At 31.4% G+C, this 15962-nt stretch overlaps 3 protein-coding genes across 4 annotated transcripts in view; 1 reads left to right on the top strand and 2 right to left on the bottom strand.

Moving 5' to 3' along the window:
- Window positions 1-487: 487 nt before the first annotated feature.
- On the bottom strand, window positions 488-2951 carry LOC106669090 (intraflagellar transport protein 52 homolog). Its single transcript, XM_014398357.2, has 9 exons — window positions 2858-2951; window positions 2654-2781; window positions 2371-2588; window positions 2187-2310; window positions 1838-1986; window positions 1625-1773; window positions 1247-1495; window positions 1021-1185; window positions 488-752 (listed from the first exon to the last, which is right to left on the bottom strand). Exons 1-9 carry the CDS (start codon window positions 2870-2872, stop codon window positions 612-614), a joined length of 1338 nt encoding a protein of 445 aa, XP_014253843.1. The 5' UTR covers window positions 2873-2951; the 3' UTR covers window positions 488-611.
- A 3052-nt stretch (window positions 2952-6003) lies between these two features.
- On the top strand, window positions 6004-10275 carry LOC106669140 (ubiquitin-fold modifier 1). 2 transcript variants are annotated; one of them, XM_014398441.2, is made up of 4 exons: window positions 6022-6204; window positions 6273-6329; window positions 9862-9992; window positions 10064-10275. In XM_014398441.2, exons 1-4 carry the CDS (start codon window positions 6194-6196, stop codon window positions 10132-10134), a joined length of 270 nt encoding a protein of 89 aa, XP_014253927.1. In that variant the 5' UTR covers window positions 6022-6193; the 3' UTR covers window positions 10135-10275. The 2 variants fall into 2 exon arrangements, with proteins under 2 accessions (XP_014253926.1, XP_014253927.1); XM_014398440.2 differs by lacking the exons at window positions 9862-9992; window positions 10064-10275 and adding an exon at window positions 8018-9076 and having other exon boundaries at window positions 6004-6204.
- LOC106669141 (tetraspanin-9) overlaps window positions 10256-15962 on the bottom strand; it is a 27765-nt gene continuing 22058 nt past the window's right edge. Inside the window, exons 2-7 of the mRNA XM_014398442.2 lie at window positions 13605-13678; window positions 11399-11590; window positions 10989-11168; window positions 10811-10919; window positions 10490-10614; window positions 10256-10423 (exon numbers count right to left, since the gene is read on the bottom strand). Coding sequence (XP_014253928.1) covers window positions 10331-10423; window positions 10490-10614; window positions 10811-10919; window positions 10989-11168; window positions 11399-11590; window positions 13605-13667 — 762 coding nt within the window. The 5' untranslated portion in view covers window positions 13668-13678 and the 3' untranslated portion in view covers window positions 10256-10330. The remainder of the gene's footprint in view (window positions 10424-10489; window positions 10615-10810; window positions 10920-10988; window positions 11169-11398; window positions 11591-13604; window positions 13679-15962) is intronic.

The raw sequence follows: 15962 nt of genomic DNA, 5'->3' as shown, positions 1-15962 counted from the left end.
TTGTTAAAGCAATGTGCATTCATATAATTTTAATTAGTTGGGAAGTTTATTTGTTTAAATAATCAATGTCATGATGTTTAAAGGCAAAGTTTGAACATGTTAAATTATTTCAAAGCAGGAGTGAACGAAGGTTGACCTACAAGGCTTAGAAATGATAATAGACTTATGAATTATGAATTAAGAAAGAACAAGACAGGAAAGGAAAATGAAGCAATGCATAAACTGTCCTTAAAAAAGGAAAAAAATTAATAAATCCTGGTTCATAAATTGAGAAATGCTCAAGTAAAAAACTATAATTGATTTAATTGTTTTTTAGAAATTAATTTTTTTGAATTTTTCAATAAATTGTTTTTTATTTATTTTTAGTATTTTTGAACAAAGTACAAAAATTCAATCTAGCTTCTCTTAATTACATCTTGTCTAAAATAATAAAATAGTATGCTTAACATGAGCCATATTATATTTATGCACACACTTCAAGTGTTGATAAATAAGGAATAAAACAATTTTCAATTGATATATGTGTAATTTTGTTTCAGCTTTTGCTGTATAACAAAAGTATTGTTTTTTTATTTATCACATAATGTATAATTTGTTTTTTTATTAATTCTTCACTTGTGGAGATTCTTTTTGAAACTTCCTATAAGCAATGAAACTTGCCACAGTATCGATCGAACATTTGTGCTATTTATTCCAAGAATTTGAGCACATTCCAGTGTAAAATATTCTACATCTTCTATTTCAGCTTCAACCTGAAATATTTATTATTGGAGTTAGATTTTTATACAATGATAACTATCAGTGGGGGGCGTCGGTGGCCGCAACAATTTAGGTACTGTCATGGTGCTCATCACTGTAAGGTAAAGGTCCCAGGGTCAAATGCAACAGTCTGCTAAATTTGAACCTGACATACTTACAAATGGACTTTTTTTTCTAAAACACCGACACCCCAAGGGGTCTCTGCTGTGCAAATCCTCATACAAAAATAAAAAATAAATTTAAAAAAATTAGTGCCATCACCTGTGGCCTTCTTTCACCAACTGTCCTTTCAGCGTTTTTTAATGATGTTGAGAGTATTTTGTTTGCCGTTTGCGATAGACGAGACACTTCTGAGTAAAACTCTTCCTGCAAGTCGTACAATTCAAGAGCAGGTGGGCCCAGGTCTAAAAATCGTGGTGGGAACACCTAAACGAGAAATTTGTATTATCTATTTTTTGTGTAATTATTTTTAAAATATGATTCTTACTGCAGGCTCTAATTTTGGTACAGATTCTTCAAAAGAGGGAACTGCTAGTTTAAGATTGCTGTGAGGCACATCTAGCTCGTTGTAAGCATTGATTACACTTGCAACGTGATCAAGCGAAACCCAATAGAAAGAATCAGTGTTAAACAAATTCATATAATCTGATGGGAGATCTTCTGTGGTTTCAATTAGGCAACCTCGGATTTTTTCAGATATGGCACAAGTATCTGCTACCACGGTGTATTCTGATACCTGCAAATAAGGTCTAAATTGTAAAAGTATTATTTAAAAAGACTTTTAAATTTATTATGATTTTGATATTAAAAACAGATATATTTATTATTGGTGTGATTTATGGAATATAAAAGTAGTAACAGAAACCTCAGGGTCCTCAGTGTCAATTGGATTCAACTCAAGATTTTCAGTCGTCAAATATGTCGTTATAACATTTAACAATTGACTGTTGTCCTCTTTTTCCAAGTATTTGTCAGCAAATACATAGCCAGAACCTAGAACGCAAATCTTTCCTCCTAAGAAAAAATCAAACAAAAACGTTATAAGCAAATGTGCATTCCATATAATTTCATACTTTACCAGTTTTAACTTTAGAAGTGGTCGATAATGATGCAAGGGCACAAACAGGCCTGTTCAAAGGCCATGATGCTGGGCCTGATGAGAGTATTGGTACTGCAGGTTTTGCTGTATTCAATGTCGCACCATAAGGGTATACAAAACTAAGACACCTTTAAAATTAAATATATTTATTGTCAAAGTCTCATTTTCAGAAAAGTGTCCTAAGATTATAATAAATTGAAATTGATTATAAATAATTTTCTTCAATCTACTCAGGCAGTAGTTTCAATCTACACATCATTTCTGCAAAGTTCTGCACTTCATGAACATTATGTAACTAGCTAAAAAGAAAAACTATTGGCATACTTACTGTACAAAATCTTTATTGACTTCTTTCCCAAGAAGTTTAGCAATTCCTCTGTTTAATACTCCATTAGGAATGAGACATTCTTTAGGATGAAAATATTTATAATAATGTGTCCTGACGACAGAATCTAAAATTCACAATCAACGTGTGTAGATATATAATTTTGTAAAAATAATTTTCTATATACCACTATTAATCATAATTCCATATTCTTCAAGTAAGTAGTTGATGTTGGTTTCGAATTTCTTTTCACCACCTTCTCCTAGGGTTACTAAAACCGAGCCACCACCGTCCAGATAGCCTTTGAGTGTGTTGAACTCGTTCTCCGTGAAATTTTCCCTTGGGCTTGGTATGATAAACACCGCTGCATATTTAAGGACTTCTGGGGTTATCTCGTCTTTGTTACTGCACACAGAAGCAAACAGTTTGTAGTTGGAAACTTATATAACTTGATAAATGCAGACACGTACACTTCAACTTTCCAGTTCACCTTTATCTTCCTGTGTAGTCCTTTGTAGTTGTCATTAATTTTAAACAGCTCATTTTTCGACTGGTCAAACACAATGCTTTTCTCATAGTTATCTTGTAAAGGCGGCCCCTGGAATAGTTATCCGTGTAAAAAATAGACAATCTATCATTGTTGTTACGAGGATATTTGTAAAATGATTATTTACTTCAATTGGAGGCATGTTGAATTATATTAGACAATAAAAGAAATAGATTGTTTGAAACTGAAGGCTACAAGAGTCGCTATGGCAACTGCATAAAAACATACATTCCACTGCATCTATGAAGCAATAGAGCAATTTGAGGAAATTAGATATGTGATGAAATATTAATATTTCATTTCTAGCACATTTATTAAAATTTAACAACTTAAGGTAAATTTAAAACTTAATATTAGCTATTAACTGCAAAACATTGCATAAAACTTGTCAGAATCTATTAAGAACCAAAAATATAAAAATACTTAAGAAAGTAATTGCATATTACATAAAATTTATTTATAAACATAGTTAGCACAAAAAAGTAGTTCTTTCTGCAATTGCACATTCATTTTATAACACTTACAACCATAGTGATCAGATATTTATCCGAATCCGACCTCGGTAGTACAATGGTTCAACTTTTATTGTGCATATTTGTGTCAATTTGAAACAATTTTGATTACTGAAGAAAAAGGAATATAAATTAAGCAATTAGAACCTGAGATGAAAAACACAAGGGCCTAAAATTTTATTCGGATTTCAATTAACTTGCCAAGAAGAAAGAACTAAACAATCTGATACAATTGAATTCTCATGAAATATCTGACCTAAATACATTAAAATTTAAGTGTGGTGCATATATTTTGCCCATCAGTGTATTACAAGAGAAATTAAAAAACATCCCAGACAAAAACACCGGATTGACAGATTTGGGGAAAATTAATGAAATCATGAATGAAAAAAAAAAAGTTGTTATACAGGAAACTGGTGATCCAGATATGTATTTTAAGTTCATATATGCTCCCTTTGATGTTAATTCTTTTCGAAGTACAAATATTTGTTGAGCAGTAAACAGTCCATTTTACAGAAACTAACTTTGAAATGTATGAACTGTTTCTTAAGATCATCAACTTATTTAGGATAATTATTTGTTTTGTACATTCTAAGTTATATGATTTTTTTGTGTGACTAAGATTTTTCTATCCTATTTTGTACATTCATGGCATAATTTACCCTGAACTATATGCTTTACCTAGAGACTTCAGTTGTTTTGATTTTGTTTATACTCTGAAGATTCATTTTCATTTATTAGAAAATTTCTTTCTCACTGTTTACCTTGTCTTTCTTTCCCTCTTTCTTTTGTCTGTTATTTATATGCATTATATATGTTTTATATATATATATATATATATATATATATATAAAAGTCATCGGTTTTCAACCATGTTTTTGCAATGTGTGCAATATCTACTTCCCACTAATGGATGTAACAATTTTTACTAAGCTAGTATTGATGATTGCACAATGCCGAAACAAGTTTGAAAAACACTTGAAAAACCAACGAATGGAGAAAAACCCAGTGAGTGTCCCTGTGCCAATACAGCATGAATTTTCACTAGTTATTGTAAAAAGAAAAGTATAGATTTTTTATCTATCTATTTGATCTATCTACCTATCCTATTTCCTCTCAAAATGAATATGTACCAGACTAAAAAGGTAATACATGTCTAGGTAAAAAAAAATTTGTTGGGTGATATCTCTGACATTCATGCTGTATATTTTAATATTTTTACTGCAAATTATATTACATATTTGAGGGTTTTTTAGTGCATATAATATTACATATTTAAAGTATTATTAGTGCATATAATATTGCATATGTAAGGTATTATTAATGCATATTATATGGCTTATTTAAATATTTTCAGTTTTATTTTATTTTCAGGATAATATAAAAAGGGCATTCCGATATTAATAATAATAAATACATATATATATATTATACATTAATGTGGAGGAAACTCGGTGCGCCGGGTCGGCAGAGAAGCTCTCATGTATCAAGAGTACTGTCAATAGGCAGCCCTTGGAGGATCTGACTCATAGAATAAGGGTCATCCTCATCTGATTATGGATAGGCTGTACAAGGTTGACACACTGACACTTCCTTTTGGGCCAAAGCTTGCGTTTTTTCTGGCATATAGAGAAAAGTTGTTTGATATGTCCCACCTAATTGAAGGGTGAAAGTCTTTCACTCTGTATAGGGAGTGAGTAGGAATGCATCCCTCATCCACTATGAGGATCTTGCTTGATTATGGCAGTGTGACCTGGGTCCTCTGCTCCAAATATTAGAGGAAACGGCTTTTTTTACAATATATAGTACAGATAGTTTTGGATCCCTAGCATTCGTTGGGAGCAAATGTACTTATTGGCATGACTGTGTAGTGTAAGAGGGCTGATGGCAGAATATTGAGTACCCCCATAGACTCTCCATTAGGTTAGTTACATAGGTGTAAAGGATTATGGAAGAATATCAAGAGCTCATATCTTAATTGAATGAATAGGAAAAAATGTTTTTAAATAAGAATGAGAGTGTGAATAGGTTTGGATTTAGGAACTGCATGTGTTGGGTGCTGAAAAGACCTCTAGCTGTTGACAGTTCCCAGAGCCCCCAACCTTGGTTCCCAACCAGACTGCCAACACCTGGGGGTGGATGATTATCAAGACCTGCCTGTAATTTACTCTAAATTACACAAAAGCTGAAATTGCCAGTGGGACTGCAAGAAGTGATATGCTCAACTCTGTACATATGTGTATGTATATACATGTGTAGATTTGAGCTTATATAAATCAAATATACAGGAAACAGTTATAATTATCCTTTTTATATTGTTTATTCGTTTTTATATTCTTAATGTTTCGAATTCCGTATCATTTACTGACAATTTACTGAAAATAAAAAGGCTAATTTGTTATTTACCGTACATGTAACATATCAAGTCTTTTTATTTATAAAAAAAAAAAACATTCTTGCCAACGTTTGAAATTACAAATCAAACAAATTTAATGCAATGTAATTATAATTTAAAACTGAATGAATTAAATCCTTTGGGTTTTAGGTTAATTAACATTCACAAATCAGGGTTTTTTTATATTATAGCTTGGAGAATAATCTATCTATTGGGATCTAGATCAATAATAAATCCAAACTTAAATTATATCATCGGTTCGTCTTGTAAATGACTATTTTTTCCTGTTTATTTTATAAACTTTACTGATGAATTTAATGGTTACGCCACCATAAATTTGAGTTCCGTCTGCGTCTAACTCGATTAATCGATAAACGTAACACGTTGAAGTTCCCTTCCCCACTAACGAAATACTGGAACTTTCACTACTACCTTATGGTTGTACCATAATTTTTGTTTTTCTCATTTCTTTTTACCAGGAACAGGACGTCGTGGGTCGAAATCAAGACCTTATTTCGAACCAGGAGTCATTCTACTGTCCACTAAATTGAATACGATGGCCTCTGAGTAAGATCCAAACCATTCTATTGACGTTAAATGTTTTTATGGTTTTGTAAATATTATTTTTTCTCCAGCGCAAAAGTTACGTTTAAAATCACACTGACATCGGACCCGAAACTTCCGTTCAAAGTGTGAGTATATAAGCAAAATTCCTATATATTCATTTAATACTTATATTGAATAATGGTGTTTTTTTCAAAAAATATCAACATATTTGTGCTTTTATTGAAAGAAATATAATTTATTCATACTGTCATTTTACAAGCTAGCACTTACTCAAAACTTGAACCTAAAGAGATCACTTTTTCCAAATTAGTTTTGTTTTGATTTGCATATAAAAGATACATTTCAGTTGATATTGATTGATTTGAAATGCTGTGTATATTCGAACAAGTGGTTCATGAGATTGATAAATTATATTTGGCATTAGAACAATGTAGAGTCATACTTCAAGATTTTTGCGTTTCTTGCTTTCTTTTGAATTTCTCTTAAAAACTTAAAAATAAAAAAACTCATTATCTCTATTATAAAAATGGCTTTGATAGTGGGTACTCCCTCGACTTAAGGGTTTGAATTTGAATCGGTGGAAGAGGCAGCTGCTTGTCTGACAAGAACAACGGGTTTTCTTTGGCTTTTCAATTCGGAACCATCTGATGATTATCAATTTCACATCTGACATCATAATTGTGCATCCTTCAATTTGTGAAAAACTATACTGAATGCTGCTCCTAAAAGGAGGTATATCAAATCTTTCTTGATGGAGGACATTTTTCGCATTTCAATTTATTTTTAATAATTAGGTGGAACCAGATTTGTTTTAAAGTTGTTTTAATTTAATAAATTGCTCTGTCCTCCCTATAGCCATGCTAGTTGGGTATTCTCATCAGGATGGTTGTGTTTTAATTTTATTTAAGATTTGATCTTGCACCCAGAAATCTTCTACTATAAATCAAACATTTCTTATTCAAATCCTTTTTTTTTTATTATTGGATACACAGAGATTTGACCAATTCATGGACATCAATCTATATGTATGATACTGTAATTTTGTCTCCTAACTTGAATTCTACACAAAGGACCTTCAACGTCTAAGAACGTGCTGGTTCTAACTTATCAAATGGTGCACAAAGTGGAAAATAAAACTGACATAAAACAGACCCTCGCTGTACATCAACAATTGTGTCAATTTAAGAAAGGTACCTCCATTATATCTAAAGAAAAGAAGCCTCAGTATAATAAAAAATTAGTAATTAATAAAACTGCTTCAACCACTCTAGATATGCAGAGTAGAGCTGTTGGGTTATTCAAGTCTCCATTATCCAGCACATTCCAATCAAAAGTCCTAATCGAATTTGTAGTATCTATCACTTTGTATTGGCTATGAATAAATAATTTTAAAATTTTTAAGTCTTCTGAGATTATTCTTAATCTTTTAAGTGAGACAGGTTACACTCAGTATTTTCTCCATACTAGCTGTAGGATGAGTTGCCAGTGTCTGTAGTTGTTTACGTTCTTTTGGTTTGATGCTTTGTTTAGTTTGTCTGTTGGCACCATAGGTGAAATCTGTATATTTAGGGCAGGATTTTGAATGACAAAACTAGATTTTACTTACGATCCTTCTGTAAAACTTTAAGGTGTGAGGATGTTTTTTGGTCTGCTTATATGCTCTCTGAATGTAACATTTTCATTTACCAATTCAATGGTCGTATCAAAAAACCAGATTTGCTTCATGTAGGCAATTATAATTTTAACTTCTAATGTGTTGATTTTGAAAATTAGTGTTTACAATAAAAAAAATAATTGCAATGTACGGTTTCAGGTGATATTTAAGGATCTCAGTTGTGAAGAATGGGAAAGAAACATGGATTTATAAAGCCGATTTTGTTGGATACTATTGTTGAATAGGCAGAAAATGGTAGTGTTTAAATGTCTTCAAATTCAGAGGCATTGGTCGAAGATATTTTCGAATTTATAAAGTCAATAATCGTTTTTATACAGTTGGCGTCAGTTGAGAGTTTGAGAGCAGATGAGATAGATACACTTTTCAATCAGGGGTTTTATGTTGAGACAATTTATACACGTTTTAAACTCCAAGGTCAGGTGGAGCATTTTAATGAGTCAATTTCCAACTATTTCTCATTAAATAACATCACATTACCACTGCACATTAACTTGGAAATCTTATGCGACTTCATTTTAGCCAAATTTTTGATACCATCAGTTCCTAATGATTTAACGAGAAGTGCCATTCGAACATATTTAAAACTCTGCAGTAAAGAAAGGTTTAATCAAGCTATTCAACACCTTTCTGAATTGAGACCTTTATTTTTGTCAGTCTCGAGCTTGTATCATCGGTCATTTAAAGATGTTGATATTGAGAGTGCAATTTTTATAAAATCATGGACAAAAATTATTGAATATCGTTCAGAAGGCAGAAAAGAAGTTGAGTCGATAATGACTCAAATGATCAAAGAACTTCAATGTTCAGAAACAATTTTATGCATTTTGTCGAAGAGCAATGCCATCATTCAAGAGTCTTTAATCAAACAATTAAATTCAGTGTTTGATCATGAAAATGAACTGCCTATTTGGGGTAATTTGATTTTTTCAGATCAACTAGTTAATGCTTGCAAAGCTTATCCAGAAAGTACAATTGTCGTTTTTAAAATATTAGGATTTTTTAGTTTAAATCAAACCAGGAATACAAATTCTGCCCAATCTAAAACTCACATTTATGAAATCGTAAAAGAGTTATATGCAATTAAAAACCTCAAGTGTCTAGTTTTAGAACAAATTATGCGTAACGTTAATAAATTTGATTCAGAATTTTGGTCCTTCGTTTATAAAAAAGTTAGATCTGATAGCTGAAGTTTTTTTAAATAATGTATATTTATTTCTTTGCTTGTACACTATGTGAATATATTTTTTTACATGAAGAATTTTGTTTAATTCTAGACCATTTTTTATTAGTAATAAAAATATAGTCCTAATTTATTTATCCCATTGAATTATTAAATGCTAAGTTGATTGAGAAATTTTATTCAAAAGATCTTTATCTTTATTTATTATGGATAATTTCCTCAAGATAATATTTTATTGGTTTAATAGCATTAAATACAAACAATATTCGTTGTATATACAATTTCAAAACATTATTATTTTTGATTGTTTGGAAATAGTGAGATGCAGTCTGGTATGACATAGGTTCAGAAAAACATTTTCTTTATCGTGCCAACGTTTCGATCTTTAGATCAATAAAGATCGAAACGTTGGCATGACAAAGAAAATGTTTTTCTGAACCTACGTCACACCAGACCACATCTTACAACCTCTAAATAATCATTAACTAACGGTTACTATACACCCCACATTATTTTTTCATAAATTAATATGTACTAATAAAAATAGTTATAAAGTTAAAAAGATTGTTCCCTTTACAAACTTTCTGTATTCAATACATTCAGAGGCTTTTCCAAATGCCAGCTGTTTAATGTAAATGTAATCTTGCAAATAAAAACAAAATTTATCCATAAAATTACAATTGGACAATTTTATGGCAGTGTGTTAACGATTGAAGCTAGGCAGTCCCAGGTATAAAGGAAAGCATTTGTATCAGTAGATCATTGCCATTTGTATTTCAATGGGAATTTTAATTGGTTTTAGACTAAGCGTACCTGAAAATACTCCTTTCACGGCTGTCGTTAAGTTTGCAGCTGAGGAGTTCAATGTACCACCATCAACATCGGCTATAATTACCAATGAGGGAATTGGAATCAATCCTTCTCAAAATGCAGGTAAAAACCTTTTTCTGAATACCGTCCAATATGTTTATTATGTATGTAATTGAAACTATTTTTGTTTTTAGGTTCGATATTTATGAAGCACGGCTCAGAACTCAGGTTAATACCAAGGGATAAAGTTGGATTTAGTTGTTAAAATTTTTTACTGTTATTTTGTTAAATTGCATTTTTTTTCTTAAATCGAATGCCCGACTCTCATTGTGATATGTTGTACCCATTCAACAAAAATTAAAAGAGTATAAATATATTTCATGATAAATAAACAATATACACAATATTTTTTGTTGTAAGTCTTATTACATATTTATATTACAATAATTTAATTTTGAAAATCAACTTGAAGAGTATGCCTTGTATATGTGACCTTTTGCCCTTTTATGCCTCACAGTGCAGAAAAGCAACATCGCCGATATTAGACCAAAAAGCTGGAAAACGAATAAAAATTATTTAGCATTTCTCTATACTACATAATTATATATAAGAGGTTTTACTTGGAAAAATGATATTATGAGGCCAACAACTCCGACGACATGAAGCTGTTTGACAAACCACATCAATACTTTTTCAGAACAGCCTTTGGTATACCAGTGGTCCTGGCCTCCGGGTTTGCCGCACCCTGTAAATAAACTTATTGCACAATCTGGCAGAATTTTCAAATTTAATGATAATTTTCCACAAGAATTTAACCAAATTCAGTCTGAAATATCATGCACAAACATATTAATTTTTAATTAAATAAATTTTATAATTATGTATTAAACTTACTCATTATATAAATTTTACCTATTAAATGACATAATTCACTTTCTTACCAGCTTTCTTAAATGCTGGAAGGCAACAGGAATCTGGGACCCTTCGTACATTAGGCCATGCATCTATTGAATACCAGTCTTCGTATGACTTGATACCACAACAATGAAACTAGAAAAAGAATAAAATCAGTAACAGAATAAAAAGTACGAAAAGGGTAAAATATGAATTAGTAATCACTTTGGTATGCGTCTCATTCCAAATCATGTCCAAGCCGTTGTTCGAAGAGTTTCTATAATGTTTCTTTATTCCATCTAACAGTTCATCTTTGAGAAAATCATTAAGGCTTTCTCGATAGACAAATGCGAGTGTAGCAAGGACAAATTCAAGTAGAAACATGAATATGACCAAACTAAAATACTAGAAAATAATGCATTGTTAATTTTTTAATATTAAGTATTTAAAGAGAATTTAATTTACTGCAACTCTTTTATATTTCTTGGATAATAATATAATAAATTGATGCTTTGAGCAGTTTTATTCCTTTACTTGGCCATACCAGTCTACTTATGTTCACTGTACGCTCAGATTAGAATAATCAGTTAGGAAAAAACTGCACTGAATTAATTAAAAAAAAAAAAATATCTCACTGTTATAAGCATGCATCGACTCTGGAACCAGCTTCCACAGCAAGCAAAGAATGTAACAAGTACGGTGATAAAGCCGATAGTCACAAATATAAAATCAGCGCTGAAGAAAGAGTATTGGGGCACGAGACTGGCATAGCCTTCATGGTTTAATCTGAGCCAAATGCCAACTCCTAAAATGCCGCAGCCTGAAAGCTAAAAGAGAAGAATTACATATTTATTTACCCTCAGCAGACTTCCTAAAATGGTGACCATGTCTGTCATAGTAAACTAAAGAAATGAAATGTAATTGTGCAATGTTTCTTCTGTTAGCAAAGACTTTTATTGTAATTTTTAATTACATGATGAGTACTAAAAAAATCAAATTCTTCTTCTTCTCAAGGTTTTCAGATTTAAATGGTTGGTGGAGAAAGGAAAACAAAGTATTCTGTGACATAAAAATAATTGATTTTAGACTTGTTTTAATTGTTCGGACTCATGGCCCATAATGGACCATTACCTCATTCTGCTCTAAATACAACAAAAGGTTTTAAATTAACTAACAATGGGCATAGCTAGAAATTTACTTCTGGAAAGAAAGATTTTTACTTCACGGAGACAATCATTAATGTATACCAAAAAGAAATTATGTTGGTTAAAAATTTACATTTTGACACTAGAGTGGTTCTAATTTTGACCTTTCTAAGCAAAATATCTTATACTTATATATAAAATTTTAAAATTTCACCTTTATTAGCTTAAATTATTTACAAAATATGTTAGTAATCTAATCAATTAAAAATTAAATTAAGAATTATGTAAAAGTTTGGTTTCTAGTTGAATATATGGGATAATGAATTTGAGCTTCTAGATAATAATCTTGGAGCAGACAAACTGCAATTAATTGTCTGAGAAGACATGGAATGGAAATAAATTTAGGGGCTTTTCATACTTCTTACTGTCTCTTCTAACTGTTTTTATCTGCTGGCAGTACTCCTGGGGCTAAAACCTCATGGATATGCGTTGATATTCTTGATAAAAATTTACATTAGAGATTTAAATTCAACATCACAAAATTTTAACTCTATTGCGAAGTTTTGCATCAAATATAAACCACATATTTAAGTAGTTCTCTGTTTTAAATTTCAATAAATTGTAAATTTTTTAAATGAATCAAACAAAGGTTTAATTCAAAATGTTAAAAAAATTGTGCAAAATTCAATCATAATTGTGATTTTTATTATGCAAAAATGGTCATATATGTTAAATCCACACTATTATCACATTTTCTTGATATATCAATCTTTATCAAGATCTATTCACAAAAAAATTATATTAATCATTATATGTTTAGCAGTCATAATTGACCTATTTAATTATTGCAATTAATTATAATTTTTATCTAAAGTCTAGGTTGAGAAGTTAGTGTCACGAGCGGGATTCAAACCTACAACCTTCGGAATGTTTATCTATTATATTGACTGAGGCTAGGAAAGAACACATTTAATATGTAATCTATACTTTGAATCTTTTTATATTAGAAAGTATTAACCATAAATTTTCATAGTTCTTCTTCACTTAAACCCTCTACAGGCAAGGCTCTCAAATGTAAGGCTCTGAGCAAGGCGGGTCACTAGTGATTCAATCATTGTTTTCTATTTTATTTCGTACTACAAATGTACTACTAGATTTTAAAAACAAAAATAATTTTAACGTAGAAAATTACTGATTTTTTTTTATTACATTTATTTATAACACTACAAAACTTGTATTAAGTAAATAATTTCTATTTCTACTGAAGTTGCCCAGTGACAACACTCCTTCCCACTGACACCTCGTCATTCATTGCTCACTTGCTTCAATTGTCTTTCTTAGCCATAGGATCTTCTTTATCCCAAAGGATTTGTTTTGTGTTTATTAAGAATAATAAGGAATGATAATAACAATAAGGAATAATAATAAAGGAAATAAAATATAAATAATATAATGCAATAACCCACCAACTCTGCCTTGCCTGAGAAGTGTTAAAATTAATAGCGTAATATAGTAGTAATATAGAATATCCTCCCAAAACATCATTTTAAAAATGAGTAAACAGACATCTGTACCAATATATTTTTTTAAATATTTTAACTTTCATTATTTATACCCATAGGATCTTCTTAATCCCTAAGGATTTCTTTTGTCTGTATTAGGAATACATATTTATTTTTAAAAAAATTATGCTTACCCATAAAAGGACGTTGACGTAGCAGAAAATATATCTAACGCATGTATAGCCGCTTCTGCTCATATTTACTCCACCTGGAATAATTTATAAAATGAAACTGAGTAAGCCATGAGCTAAGAAGCTCAGAAAGTTAATCGCGGGGGCTTTTGACATAAATGTGCGACGTTGGACGTGACGGAATGCGATTCGCAAAGGGAACTCGGTACCCGAAGGGCGCTGAATAGGCCAAAATGGTGTTTTCATAATTATCATCAATGAAAATATGCTTCTATGGCGAATAAACGTGTTAAGCCGTGTAAGAAATTAATGTATTGAAACTTCCACGTCCCAAACGGCGCTGTATTTATAATTTCGCTTTTTAAGCGGTTGCTGTTATTTTTTTTTCCCGAAGAAGATACTTTATCATTAGAGTAGTAAGAAAGCTGGTATCACGACGGGGTGCTTCGATCTTAAACGTTTTCTCCTCGAATTTCTCCTTTACACGTTGATAGCAAGAGAACATGCAATTTGTTACGTCCTGTTAATACACTTTTGCAAAATTTGATGTGTTTAAAAGTTCAACGAGTCTAATACCACCTATTTTATTCAAATAAATAACACAGATATGGTCTATTGTTACTAGAGTTTGTTCTACAAATAAAGAGTAAATTATTCAAGCAACGTTACAACTTACAAACTTGACTTATTTTTTCAATATTGTAACTTTTCCAAAGATTTATAGACATGTCGTCGAGGAAAGCCATACGAACCAACGGATTCTATCATATTTTTGATTAGGATAGATCACAGATAAGCTGGATGTCGCAAAACATCATACACCCTCTCTCTCTTTTCGATACTACTCGTTGATTGAGTTATATAATTATTTTGATATTGAATAATTCTTAAAGATCAGTTTCATATTTCGTAGATATCATATGTCAGGGAAAATTTGATTTGCACACACAAACACAGCGATCATTTCTCCTCAGCCTTGGCCATCTTTTTCGATAGCGTCAACGTTTACAAAAATCCTTTTCTGTCTTGGATGAAAATTTTAAAACAATAGTACCCAAGACAATGTAAATTTGCCGTTAAAGCCGGCAATTGTTGGTGTTACCGCTGATTCGGCCGGATTTTGCCTAAGGAGAAAACGTAGAAAAGCGCGCAGTCGATCCGACTGACCCGATGATGATGACATGTCCGATACTGACCGCAGAAATAAGAGAGAAAAGAATCGGTCATCCAAGAAGGCTTCTATTACAAATACACGGTCCAGTTACCCCGGGCAAAAGAATTCTACGGCTGAAAAAGTTTCTTTCCGCAAGCGTTAATACCTATTTTTATTTTTTATTTAGACTGAGGGGCACACCCAATAAAAATAAAAAGTACAATTAACTTTAATAAGGACTATTAGCGGTATATTCTACGTCGGAAGAGAAAAACTAACAACTATGCGTTTAGTAACATTTGCTCTGTGCTCCATGGATGTCATTTATAGAAGATAATCGAAGGCAATCAGGTAAAAGGAAAGAAATGCGGATTTAGATTTGTAATGGTATGTATTTACATGATTGACATCTCGATATCTAAAAACTAATGATGACAATTTAAAATTTGAATCCAGCCCCAAATCCATAATTAGACTGTCGTAAGATCGATCCTGGCTAAATTTGAACGTTCCGAGTCATTGAACCCTCGTGTTTTCCTTTGCCGAACGGAAATCAAGTGGTGTTGGAGTGGTGGCGATGAGGAGTATGTTGTGTATCCTAAATAGGTCGAGACTATGCTTTCTCCGACTGTGCGTGTGTTCCTTAGGAGAAAGGAATCGAACTTGGTTCACCCAAGTAAACCTTGGCTTAACTCTTGAGAAAACCACAGCTATGGAATAAGAGAAAATTAAACGTATTGTGGACTTTCGAAAAAAAAGTACCCTATTATGGCAATATTGACTGCCGGCTTTTAACACTATAGTGTTTAATCATTTTCAACTGGCCTTGATCTGATGTAGACCAATAATACATTAAACATCCCTTATTTATTTTTAATATATTTTTAATCCTTAATTTTTTATTAATATTTTTAAGGTTTCCCCCTTTTTCATTTGCTTTAAAGACAATTTTCCGATTGTTTTTTTCTCATCGATCGCCGATCAATAACGACTGAAAATTCAGTACAAAAACAAACAATTTGAAATGCATAGTTGGGCGGTTTTTATTGTTGTATTTGTGTCACGCCTAAACATTGCTGATGACGCGTATTTAATACGGTTTAATTTAAACGTTGTATTTGAGCTTCCTTTTAAGCGATAAGGAATATAAAAAATAAAAATGTTCGAGTTTTCAAGTTTCAACTTTGTGAGAAAAATTGACATTTTTA

The sequence above is a fragment of the Cimex lectularius genome, unplaced genomic scaffold (genome assembly GCF_000648675.2).
Source record: "Cimex lectularius strain Harlan isolate CLEC.00 unplaced genomic scaffold, Clec_2.1 scaffold283, whole genome shotgun sequence".
NCBI lineage: Eukaryota > Metazoa > Arthropoda > Insecta > Hemiptera > Cimicidae > Cimex > Cimex lectularius.
This window is presented reverse-complemented; position numbering and strand designations above follow the sequence as displayed.

Bases quoted from the DNA above. Each gene is read 5' to 3' on its own strand.
- LOC106669090 (XM_014398357.2), bottom strand. The intron at 1,987-2,186 runs GTAAGTATGCCA...TTAATTTTAAAG, and splicing joins GTCAATAAAGATTTTGTACA to GTGTCTTAGTTTTGTATACC. The intron at 1,186-1,246 runs GTAAGAATCATA...TTTCTCGTTTAG, and splicing joins TACCAAAATTAGAGCCTGCA to GTGTTCCCACCACGATTTTT.
- LOC106669140 (XM_014398440.2), top strand. From the start codon at position 8,125: ATGTCTTCAAATTCAGAGGCATTGGTCGAAGATATTTTCGAATTTATA.